The sequence below is a fragment of the Ceratotherium simum genome, chromosome 20, assembly GCF_057802395.1.
Source record: "Ceratotherium simum simum isolate JZ-2026a chromosome 20, ASM5780239v1, whole genome shotgun sequence".
Lineage (NCBI taxonomy): Eukaryota > Metazoa > Chordata > Mammalia > Perissodactyla > Rhinocerotidae > Ceratotherium > Ceratotherium simum.
The window spans coordinates 7,988,674-8,001,719 of record NC_141919.1 but is presented as its reverse complement, the minus strand read 5'-3'; the positions used below and the strand labels follow the sequence as shown (position 1 = coordinate 8,001,719).

The 13,046-nt window shown below is 43.5% G+C and overlaps 1 protein-coding gene across 1 annotated transcript in view; it reads left to right on the top strand.

Moving 5' to 3' along the window:
* LOC147914348 (uncharacterized) overlaps window positions 1–12,082 on the top strand; it is a 75,872-nt gene extending 63,790 nt beyond the window's left edge. Inside the window, exons 3-5 of the mRNA XM_087444198.1 lie at window positions 1,310–1,352; window positions 11,860–11,957; window positions 12,032–12,082. Coding sequence (XP_087300324.1) covers window positions 1,310–1,352; window positions 11,860–11,957; window positions 12,032–12,082 — 192 coding nt within the window. The remainder of the gene's footprint in view (window positions 1–1,309; window positions 1,353–11,859; window positions 11,958–12,031) is intronic.
* The last annotated feature ends 964 nt before the right edge of the window (window positions 12,083–13,046 follow it).

Sequence of the window (13,046 nt, the reverse complement as noted above, 5' to 3'; positions counted from 1 at the left end):
TCAACTTTTCAGTTCCTGGGAAAAGAGAAAATGTTCAGGGAGGAGAATAATACATTTTAGAGCAAACTGACCCATCAGGAGGCCACAAGGCCAACGTCACGGGCCTGAGTTCTGGAATCGCACTGCACGCTGGCTTCCACATTTATTCACTGGGGACCTTAGGCGAGCTGTGTAACATCCTGAGCCCAGATTTCTCATCTGTAAATGGGATGGTGGTGACAGCCCGTGGAAACTCATGGAACAGCACCGGGCACTTAGTAAGCACTCAGCCAGTGCTAGTTCTTCTTAAACTTTATGGTTATTCATTTACATCAAACAATGGGGATCAGACAGACCCTTGAGCTTACTGGATGACACAAATGAGACAGAGCGAGGTGTACAGGCTTAACTGATGGTAGGTTCCCCCCTCTTCTTTCCTCTCTGTATCAAGCAGGAAAGGGGGCAGCCCATAAGTGAGGGCTCCTTGACCCATTGATGGATACCTAGTGGCACCCCTCTTATCGTTTTTCTAAACTGCAGTTGTATAAACACTTGCAGACTTTCCCTAAGCAGCTTCAGGGACATCATGGTTAGTGACATCAAAAGCTGCCTGGTTCTCAGTGTGTTGAAGTGACCTTCACATGTGGTGTGGAGAGAGCCGGCCACCGGGGCCAGCATGGTATCTGCTTCAAACACCTATCAGTAACGCGATTCTGAGCTTCCCAGGTCTTGGGGCCTCTTTGTTTTGTGACAGAGCTAATTTTTCTTCTTGATGACCTCAGCCATCTGAAATTAGATATTTAAAAATCATTTGTTCCTCCTGACTTTAGAGGAAGAAATGCCTCTCTGTGACAGGGCTAATGGTGGCTTGGCCCACCATTGACCTGAAAGGCGGCTGCCCGGAAGGGGAGCAGGGTGCTCATGCTGTCTTGGACTGTGACTCTTTGAGGTCATGGATGTCAAAATCTTTAGCCATCTGCAGCTTGCTCAGAGCAATGGAGCTCAAAGAATCACCTAGGAGTCAACTGAAGCCTCTAGAACCTCCCGTTTCAGTGCGTGATCTCTCCCTTATGCTTCTCTCCCAGCAATGGTGTGACTCAACTACTCCTCAGACAGTGTTGGTTCTCTGTAATTTACACCCTTGCCTGCGGTGTTATTATTGCCAAATTGTTCATGTTGATCTTCAGAGGGTGGAACCCTGAGGAATGTCTATGGGAACCAAAGTTGTACTTTGGAGAAAGAATATCTTTGTTAAATTCCTTTTAGTTATTAGGTATGCATCATATGGTCCAGCCATCTGACCCAGAATCTCCGCTTTTTTTCTCCCCAGCACTGGCTTGAACCTAACAAGTCCATCTTCAAGCAAATGAAATGTAAGTGTTGACCTGTGGGTTCACTTTTGTATGAAATGTCCAAAGATAGATTCTGTTTCTTGACAAAGTTTCTCCTGCCAGGGAGGAAATGGAGGGAGTTGAAGATGTGTGGGAGGGTGGGGGCTTCTCTCTCCCGTGAGAGCTCTGTAACTTCTCTCTTATTTGCTGGCTTGGGTCCCCCTTACAGTCACTCTTCCTATAGCCTCCTGTGTCTCCCCCTCCCCATCATCTTACCCTCCTATTTCATTTTCAAAGAGGGGCAGTGGAATTAGATGGTTAAGTATCTGGTAACATAATCACCAGATGCCTGGTTCCTTTCGATTGTGGGAGTTGTTACAGTAAATGGTTCAGGGTGGGAGGTACAGTCTTGAGGGGATGAGTGAAGCAGGTATATTTCAAAACTAGAATCTTGCTGGTCACTTTACTGAAGATTGCGTTATTCTTTTCCATCCCTCAAACTCCCTAAAATAAATATATTTTCTGGGTAATCATTTTCAAGCTCTGGTGTTTTGAAGTGCCTATTTTTTCCTGATGAGCTCTTGGCGAAGTCCTCCTAGAAAACATCTCCGTAAAATATGTGGTCATCCCCTTGGGGCATTGTGAGGAGGGTGTTGACTGGTGGTCCTGGGTGGCATGATGTTTTGTCCTGGTCACCATGCCAGGCTGTAGTCAACCTGCGTTGTTTCTGGATTGGAGGAGAGCTCCTGAAATGCACCTCAGAAATTCACTGCCTGCCCTGAAATCCATCTATCCCTCATGTCCACTTTCCCAGGGCTCTGAAATGTAGGTGATAAATGAGTTTCTCATTGGAGATCAGGTTAGAGCACATTATGTCACTTGTCTTCATTCAAGGGACTTTTTTCTTTTTAAAATATGAAGAAATTATTTCCGGGCAGGGTTTTTAAGTGGGAGAAGGAAGAAACTGAACATGGATGGCACACTAGCAACCAACATATCTATCCCTTAACTGTCTTCTTTTCCCTCGCCCCACCCCTTTTCCTCTTTCCCTCTGTCCCTCCTCCCTCCCTCCTCTGTCCCCTCCTATTCCTCCCCCTTCCCTCTCCCACCCCTCAAGAGCAGACTCTGTCTTGCCAGTGCAGGGAAGTCAGTGGGTTGTTCTGGGGCAGGCTAACCCAGGGCTGCTGTAGGCAATGGGTGCTGCAGGGAGAGGGCGGAAAGATGTGTGAGGTGAAAACAGGGGCAGCATTGCGTGTGGGAGGTCCAGAGAGGTCAGGCTCTTGGGGTGAGGCTGGAATAGAGTAGGGACAAGCATCCAAGAAGAAGTAGCAGGACAGAGGTCTCAGGAGGCTCTGTGTAGAACGATATGCAGGATAATGAGAATCAACGAACATGCCTGAGAAAAAATAGCTGGTGCCTAGCTTTATCCCTTATCTACCAAGTTTTAATATTTTTGTTTAAATATTTAAAAATATTTGGACAATTTTCCAGTAAACTTCTTTATAGTAAATGGTTCTTTGACTTTGGTTCTTAAATGTCATGAACTATTTTTCTAGGCTACACACATTTTTGAAATATAAATTTATCTCTAAAGTAAGATGTATTTCAATACTTAATAGAAGAAAAAATTTAAAATTTGTGAAGAATTTGCTGCTTAAGAGCTTTGTCTCTACAATTAGTAAATCTGAACAACCAACACAAAATTTATAATATTTTATAAAAGTAGTTTAAAGATTGACATATGACTCCTGGCAAATTTCAATCTACTGACAAATGGAATCTGAATCTGGAAAAAAGAATTATATTAGATTCAATCTCTAAACCAGACAAGGTGACTCACTGATTGTATGAACTGGCAAGCATCTTACCCCTCACCCAGTGCCCTGTTGTTAATGACATTCATGAACAAAAATTATGTAATTTTCTCAAGATCACAAACCTGGTTTGGTTGTTGTGGTTGATGACATCTTTTATTATCTGTGTTCTTGTATGTATGTCCTGGAAATATTAATTTTAATATGAATTACAAAAAAAAAATAAGCTAGGGCTTATATATTGTTAACCCAGAGAAACTGGGTCCAACCCCTCGGACTCATCTGTGAATTTACCTAAAGAGTCTGGTTGCAGACCCCAGACAGCTTCCTTCTTGGTATGGGGATAGCTTGTATGCTCTGACTTTCTTTGAGTAGGCAGAGAGGGTGTAATTCCTTGGAGGAACGTTTCTCCATTCCCATCTCACTCACCAGTGATGACTGACTTTCAGGTCCTTTGCATGACTTTATTAAGATCCTTCTGTCTAGAGGTGTTCCCAGGAATGGTGTTTCCCAGGGTTAGCTGAAGATCAGCTGTCTCGATTAACAAACTCTGTACAAAGGCATTATTATTTCAATCTAGTATTTTTTCAAACGTTTCCATCAATGACAGACAGCATATGCTATGGTGGTCCCTTAAGACTAATACCATATAGCCTGGGTGTGTAGTAGGCTATACCATCTAGGTTCGTGTAAGTACACTCTATGATGTTTGCACAACAACAGAATTGCCTAACAACACATTTCTCAGAACATATCCCCATCATTAAGGGTCACGTGACTGTAGTATCATGTTCATGTCTTTTCTAAAAGTTCAGAAAAGTTAAAAGTTAAAACCAAAACTATTTCCTTTCTCCTCCCCATTGTATCTCCAAGCCCACCCCAAAGAAATTACTATTGTTAACAGTATTTTATATATCATTCTGGGAATTTTTATGTATATACAAGCTCCCCCAACATATCTAAGCCTTTTATAAACAAAAATGAGATCATCTCTTATATTCTTCACCTGGTTGTTTTTTCTTAATAATTTTAGAGATTTTTCACTATCAGTGATTGATGATTGGCCTCACTTTTAAAATGGTTTTCTGATAGTTAATTGTATGCATGTATGTAATTTACTACTTAATGGATATCAATGTTGTTTCTAGTATTTAGCTATTATAAATTATGCTGCATTAAACATGCTTGTATGTACATTCTTACACCGTGTGCAAGTACATCTGCACTAGAAATTCCTAGAAGTGGAATTGTTGGATCAAAAGGTATACACATGTTACATTTCCTTAGTGATAAATGTCCATCCAAAGAGCTTATAGTAATTTACTCCACTGAGACTACAGGAGAGTACTTGCTTCCCCCAAATCTTGTTGAAGATAGGTATAATCAAACTTATTTTTATGGTGACCTCAAATTTTTTAAGGAAGAGAAATACTTTATTGAAAAACTAATTAATTGGACAGTTACTTAATTGGATATAAATCTTAAAGTTGGAAAACTTCTTAAACCGAAGTGTTTTCTCCTCTGACCTTAGGAGTCAGTTTAAATTTAATTTTTGAATGGACATATGGTAAAATTGACTGTATTTTGGTGTATAGTTCCATGGATTTTAACAGATAGATAGATTTGTGTAACCTCCAACACAGTCTGGATGCAGAACAGATCCATCACCCCAAAAACCTCCCTCGTGCTGCCCTTTTGTAGTCACACCTTCCTCCCCTAACCACAAGTGACCACTGACCTGTTCTCCATCAGAATGGTTTTGTCTTTTGAGAATGACAAATGAATGGAATCATACAGCATGTCATCTTTTGAGACTGGCTTCTGTAACTCAGCACTAATAACTCGGAGATTCATCCAAATTGCTATGGTTATCGATTAATGATAAAGAAAATCAATGAGAATAAAAGTTGGTCTTTGAAAAGATCAAGAAAATTGATGACCCTCTAGCAAGACTGACGAAGAAAAAATAGAAGACCCAGGTTACCAACATTAGGAACGAAAGAGGGGATATCAGTACCGACCCCACAGAACAACTCTATGTACATAAGATTGCCAGCTCAGATGAAATGGACCAATTCCTCAAAAACCACGAATTACCAAAACTCACCCAATACAATATACATAATGAATAGTTTGATAACTATTAAAGAAATCAGGTTACAAACCTTCCAGAAAAGAAATCTCTAGCCCCCTAGCTATTGCTGATGTTGGTATCAGAACCCCCTTTTCTGCTCCTTGAGCCTTAACTAAGAGTGTCTCCTAGAGCTTTCTCTGTCCACGTTGATGTCCTTCTAGGCGTCTCTGAGTTCTGTCTGGAGATACCAGAAGGAAAAGCGTGGTGAACTCAACACTGGTTCAGTGGTCCTTTGACCACTGTTCTAATCTGCTTGCTGCTGTTTACTTTCCAGAGTCCTCAAATAGCTGTGCACATATTCTGTCCAGGTTTTACAGGCTGCATTCAGTGAGAGAGACAGCGTGGGATGCAGCTAGTCCATCCTACCTGGAACTGGAACCTTAAAGTCATATTTTTAGGCATTCTTTGTCTACTAGGTTGAAATGCAGGTGAGTGACATAATTTATCTGGGCAGTGTTGAGGGAATATCTTGCACATTTCCCTACTCCATCATTGCACGTCTATGGGTACAGAAGTGGATTAAGCTGTTGATCTTTTTTTTTCTTTTTCTTTCCAGGATACTCAGATAATAGGTTGCCTGCAAACAAGGTGTTAATGAAGTGGCATATTTTGGGTGTTTGGTTTTCAGAGTCCTTGCTTTCCATGCAGGGATGTTGCTGTGTAAGACATAGTGACTCTTCTCACTTATGATCAGTAGCTTTTAGCCTTGTCCTCAGAACTGTGCAGTGTAGCCCAGTGTGTGTACATGTGGTGGCACACATCAAGAGGACAAAAATTACATGTCTAACAGGGTCTGGTAACCACACAAATTAGGTTAGCATGAAAAGGTTTTTAAAAGTTACACACTATGACTCAGATGTGCAGAAATGTGACATTATTTCCCCATGACTGAATTCAGCCTACTGTGAGCCTCTATTTCCTTTGGGGGCAAAAAGTTGAATCTTGCCACTTCAGGGTAACTCAAGATCGGCCAGTTTAGAATTTGATCTCTTTCAGAAAATTATTCAGTGAATTTGTAATTTAAACATAGTCACTTGAAAGCGCATACCCTATATTGGGGTGTTTTTCCCATATCAAGAGCTTCCCATCCCCAGAGTGGCATCCTGAGGCAGGGGAAGCTGCATGCCATCATGGCAGTGAGGGGGATGGCCCTCTCCTGCACAGTCCTCTGAGTCCTCCCCTGGCGTGACTTATGTGATTTGGCCTTTGGTTGCTGGCCTCTTTCCCCGCTGCCTCCTCTCTGGAGGTAACTGGTCCCACCTGGCCTCTATCGTGCACTAACAGATGCTGTCGCAACCTGTGGTTACTGCCATGGTCTGTCCTGCAAGTTTGTAGACTCTGCCGTCTGTGCTCCCCACTCCAGGTCTCTTTCACTCGTTGGCTCAGCACTCTGTATTCACCCCTGCGACAGGCAGAAACTGCTCAGCCTCTTCCGTGCCACGCGTCAGCCTCAGGGAAACTCGTGTATACTCTCTAAGGTTTCATCTCTGCTTAAACACACCATGCCGCTATTTCTTTAGTGTTCTCACAGTCCCAAACAGAACACTTCCCCTAAACTACTCTGCGATTTCTTTGTCTGGCCTCGACACCTCACTCCATTCAGCCAAGCCTGGGGCGCTGAGGGGTGCAGGATCCCTTCTCAGAGCTCCAGAGAGCACTTAAACCTGGTGGTGTCCTCTCGGGATCTCTCCAAGCTCTCCACCAGCCCCCCTTCCCCACCCTCTACCCACAATTAATAATGGCTTGTGTCCGTGGGTACAAGGTTAATATCCTAAAACAACAGCTTTATTTATACATAAGCAGTAACTATTTCTCAAATGCAATGGGAAAAAGTGCTACTTTTTACAATAGCGATAACAAAACATAAATTTCTTATAAATAAACATACAAGAAATGTGTAAGTTCTATATAAATAAAACTCTGAAATTTTACTGTGGAGGTACTTGGGAGTAGATAAATTCAGCCCACCTTCTGTGAACAGCCTCAGTCAATGCAGCTGAGCAGGGTCCCGGGAGGCCCAACTCGGTGGATGGAGAAGAGCCGATGTGTGCTTAGTTGCTGATGAGGATCTGATGAGGTGACAGCAAAGATCACTGTGCATAACCATCTCTCAGAATGCTCTGCATAGGTCTGAACGCAGCAGAGAAGCAAATGCAGTTTGCTCTGATCTTCACTTGCAGGGGAATGTATGGGTTTCTTGGATACTTTGCTTTCTCATTATCCACGAGCGTCAGTAAAGCTTGACCACAGTGGCACTGAGGTGACGTTGGAAGGGAGCAGATGGTTCCGTTCTCTGCTATTAATTTGTGCACAGCCATTTAGTGAGGTTCGTGCTTGGGGGCGGGGGCAGGGTGTGTGTGTGGAAAGGACGGATACATAGATGACGGACATTAGAAGTGGTGTTGGTATTTTGCAATCTGGCCAGCTTTTTTATTAATTGAGGTAAAATTCACACATATAAGTTAGTGTCACCATTTCCAAGTGTATAATTCAGTGGCATTACAAACATGCACAGTGTTAGGCAACCATTGCGACTATCTAGTTCCAGAACATTTTCTCATCACCCCAAAAAGACACCCCAAAAAGACCCTGTTCTGGCTGTTTCATATAAATGGAATCATACAGTGTGTGGCTTTGGCCTGCTTTTGGTTTGAAAAATTTATTCATTTATTTGACAAGTTCTTCATCAGTTCCTACTCTCTGTATAGTCCAGGGGGTGGGGGCTGTATGAAAAACAAAAAGAGAAAACAGAGAGATACACCCTGCCCTCCAGGGGCTAACTGTGTGATTGGGAAGATCAAATCAAATACTAATGCCAGGCATTATTTTGTCAGGTGCCAAAATGGCTCACTTTCGTCATTTGTTTTCTTTAAATTCCTGTCTGGGGAGTAAAAATTGAATATGTGTCACAATATAAATTAAGGATGGATCTTTTATTGATGACAAAAGTCTCATTTGAAAGTGAGTACAAAGTTTTAGTTAATAACCCTGGTTAAACCCCTCTCAATTAAACTTGCTAGCATTTCCCTGCATTTGACTGAACAGCTAAGGTATGAATAGTGGAAAATTGTGAACATTTTTATGTCTCCTCAAGAAATTAAGACAATATCATGTCCTTGCACAGGTAGAAATGGGCTTTTCTTAGTCAACACAGTCCTTAGAATTCAAAACGAATCTAGAATCTGTGGAATGTCCCTGGTATTTATGGTTGAAACCCTATCTTGAAAGTGTTTAGGTTTTCTGTTTTATAAATTGTTATTTTATTGTAAAATTAACCTAAAATTTAAGAAGAGTTTAATATATGAGGAATTAAGACCACACTCATGACCATGCTCAGGGGTAAAGGAACATTGAGAAAAAGGCAGGTTTAAAAGAACAAAACACCAAAAGTACTCACAAAAAAGGATATTTGAAATCATTTTTCATCCTTTGTCTCTCCATTTATGCAGTCATCTTACAATTCTTTAGATTTCTGAGGCTTTTGTAAATGCTGTATACAATTGAATATAATCAACGTATGTTGGTTTTAATTTTTTAGTAAGAGCCGTCTTTGAATTCATATTAGGTAGAGAAGCAATGTCATTAATGGTGCACAGTAATGTAGGCCCCAGATCCTCTTGTGCTTTTGTTCCTTAATCCTTTCATGTGAGTGATACCAAAGGAAGAGGCGTTATTTACTTATTTATTTATTTATTTATTTATTTATTTATTTATTTATTTGGTGGCTGTCATATTAAAAAATGAGCGTTTGAACCTGAAGCCATTTGTAAGTCTCGGTGGATTATGCTGAATCCACGATAATCCACGGTTCTCTCTCGAGATCACTGATATGAGCAGGGACCCAAGCTCAGATGTTGTGAAAGCTGATTTTCTTTTCTCGGGAAGCTTTCGTCACACTTGATTTCTGAGTTATGGGATTAGGACCCAAACCTCTCATTCATCAGTAAACAGTTATTCAAAACTCTTTTTCACTACAAAACTCATCAAAAAGTAGAAAGGAATGCTTTGTGTTCAGTGCATACAGTCAGCAAGTAGAGAGGAAACCTCGTGACCTTTGGCCTGGTAGTTTACAATCTTTAAAAAAGGAAAGATTCGATCATTTCAAGTGTTTTGTGATATTGACATTCTGAGTGGTCTCTGGCCATGGTCCTCCAAGTGAGGTCCCTGGACCCACAGCATCAGCATCCCCTGGGAGCTCGGCCCCTGTCCCAGACCTGGGATGGGGCCCAGCAATCTCTATTTTCATAAGCCCTCCAGGTAATTTTAAAGCATGTCAAAATTTGAGAACTCTACTAAGGCAATTTGGATTCTCAAAAGTGTTAGTATTTAGGGGCAGACATTACAGTGTACACTTCAGTGGGTTTAGTGTGTGCACAAAGTTGTGCCACCATCACCACAATCTAATTCCAGAACATTTTTATCACCCCAGTAGGAAACCCAGTGCCCAAGGGATCATTCCCTATTCTCCCCTTCCCCAGTCCCTGGCAGCCACTAATCTACTTTCTGTCTCTATAGAGTTGCCTGTTCTGGACATTTCATATAAGTGGAATCGTGCAATATGTGGTATTTTGTGACTGGCTTCTTTTCACTTAGCTTAATATTTTCAAGGTTCATCCATGTTGTAGCATCTATCAGTACTTCATTCCTCTTTATGGCAGAATAATATCCCATTGTATGGATATACCACTTTCTTCTATCCATTCATCAGTTGGGCATTTGGGCTGTTTCCACCTTTTAGCTATTATGAATAATGCTGCTGTGAACATTTGCGCACAAGTTTTTGTGGAGACCCAGATTCTGATTTAATTGGGTCTGGGGTAGGGACCACAGTGTTGGTATTTTTCACAAGCTCAGCAGGTGATTCTAACGTGCAGTCAGGGCTGAGAACCTCTGGTTTAGAACCTTATTACTCAAAGTGTGGTCCATGGGCCTGCAGCACAGCATCACCAGGGAGCTTATTATAAATATGGGCTCTTATGCCCCACCCAGACCCACTGAACCAGAATCCACATTCTAACAAGATCTCCACTGGGTCGTTCACGTGCTCGCTCAAGTGTGAGAGGCACTGGTTTAGGGAGCTGCTGTGGGTGCTTATCTACCAAGTGCAATCTTGTTCCTCTGACAAAATGCACACCAAACTCTAGATATGAAATTTATTAGGGACTGCCTTTATCCCCTGCACACAATTCCATACAAAGTTGGGGACAGAGAGTGTCATCTGAGCCACCACCATGTCCCCAGTGCCCAGCACAGTGCACATATAAAGCAGGTGTGGGATAAAGATTCCTCAAATGGAAACACCAGTGAGCCCCTGAGCCCTGCAGGGTGTCCAGTGTGCTTTAGGGGAACCAGCGCCCAGAGAAGGCGAGCTCCAGCGCCTGGGGGTGGCAGCGCCTGTGTGATCTGAGCTCCTTACTGACACTCTCTGGATGGGGTTGTGCCTATGGTTCTCACAAGTTGAGTAAAGGTCAGATTGTTTGAGCACTGGAGGTGGTACCTGGGATGGATTGAGTGGTGTCCCCTCCCCATCCCAAGAACCTGGAAAGGAAAAAAAAAGATGGGTCTCTGAGAGTTAAACTCTCAAATGAGCATAGGAAGAAGCTGTACACATCTGCCAAGTTACTTTAGTCAGAACCAGTAGACCCAAGCCTGAGCCTTGAAGGAGAGAACCAACCTGGCTGACAGGAGAAAGACAGCAGATCTGAGGACGGCTTGATCAGCGCAGAGGGCAGAGGGGACAGTGACAGGAGGGGCCTGAGCCAGGGGTTCCTAACTGGCCTGTCCCCTCCCCTGGCTGAATTGTGTATTTTTTGTTTGCAAAAACAGAATTTGTTGCAACATTATAATTCAAAGGGTTTCACTTCTAAATCCAGTCTCCTTGGTTTTCTCGAAAAGCTAGACGCCTTTGGCCTGCCTTTCTGCGGGAGCCCTGGCTGGAGCTGTGCAGGGCGACCCCTTCACGGGAGCCAGCACTCTCCATCCTGCCCCCCGACCCCTCAGCCCTCGCAATTCACTCATTATCAGGTCTGCCTGGCTCTGTGGCGTCTGAGTTTGCCGTCCCCGGAAAGGGGAGAGGACACTAAACAGACGACAGCTCTAGCTGTGAAGACGTTGGCTCCTGGCCTCACAACCAAGTCTTTCTGAGATTCTGAGATTGACTATTGTGAGTCTGTCTGCCCCCAAGACTGGTCCCCGTATACTGACTGACTCCATCTCCTGACTCTCCATTTCACACAGAACCTGGGCAGCATGTACCTGAGGTGCGAGTGGTGGTGACAGTGGCCGTGGTTGTCATCATGTGGGAGTTCCTGCCAGGAACAGTCACTGCTGGGCCCTGTGGGTTTCCTCAGTCCTTCTCGTGTATCTTTTAAAAGGGCCAGCCACCCAGCTTCGGAATCTGCCGCAGACACTTCAGATTTCTGGACTCAGAGGGCCCCTCTCAGTTTCCTCTGCTTGTCCTCTGAGGGGCTTGGCGTGTCTCGGCCACTCCTTGGAGCTGGGTAGGGCTCTGGTGACCCAGTAGATAGGCATGAACAATCCTTCCTCTTCTTCCGGGCCTCAGCCAAAACTGAGGGCGACTCTTTCTCCTTTTGTACTGCAGGTACCTCTTGTTCCTGCAAATTAAGAGAGACATTTTCCACGGCCGACTGCTCTGCTCCTTTTCAGACGCTGCCTACCTGGGTGCCTGTATTGTTCAAGGTAAGTGTGGCCGTGGCTGCCCCACCCTCACCCCCCCTACACTGGCACTGGACTGTAGAGCTCTGGCTATTCAGAGCCCCCCTCCTCCCCCACCTGTGCCCATCCTGCCCATGTTCGTGGTGTGAGCTCAGGCAGGGCTGGGTACTTAGCAACACAGCCCCTACTCACCTTACCCCTCAAGCCAGTGGCACCCTGGTAGAAGGCTGGGCTGTGGTGGTCAGAGGGGCCTCTGCAAGAACAAAAGTCCTCCAGGCCCTGTGGTAGAGCTCAGAGTCTCTCTTTCAAAGAGGCCTGAGTACGTGACTTTATAAGAAGCTCTGAAGGGACGCTGGGTGTTCTGTGCTCTGAGCTCTGGCCGCCAGGTGTTGGCCTAATGGGTATATTGAGGGGGAAACTGTGTCCAGGGAGATAGGTGTCAAACAGGTGTCATTTCAGACATTTGAAATGAAGTGTCAAAGCATTTTTATATATGCACATATTCATACGTGTAGTATGTGTATATATGTGTACATGTACATGGTGTCTAATTCTACAGCTTTTCTAGCCATGGGCCATGGTGAAGAGAGCACCAGGTCACAGTCTGTCATACCTTGGTTTGAAGCTTAATTCTCATTCCTGGTGATTTCATACCAGACAAATTATTTAAGCTTGTTTCTTCATATATTATTTGTTTGTTTCTTCATATATTAAATAGAGTGGTCATGCCTCCTTCACTGCCGTGTAAAGATTTCATGAGAGTTATTTTTAGGGTTCGACAAGCCCCAGAGGGTGGGGCTGTGGGAAACAGAAGCACGTATGACCCAGGGTGGGCTTCTGGATGTTTCCACCTGTAAGAACAAGCTGTTTGAGGGAAGGGCCCAAGGCAGCGCATCGCCATGGTGATGGCCCATATGTACAGAACTGTACATATATTTCCTTTATATTTGAATCCCCATCAAAATATCCCAAAGACATCAGTTGATAAATATTAATATATTTCTTACCCCCAATTAGGTATTTATATTTTCAAAGTGAACTCTTAAAGACCAAAGGGTCTTTAAGGCCCTAGTAATGACTCTGTAATAGTAAAACTTCAAGCATCATGAGTGA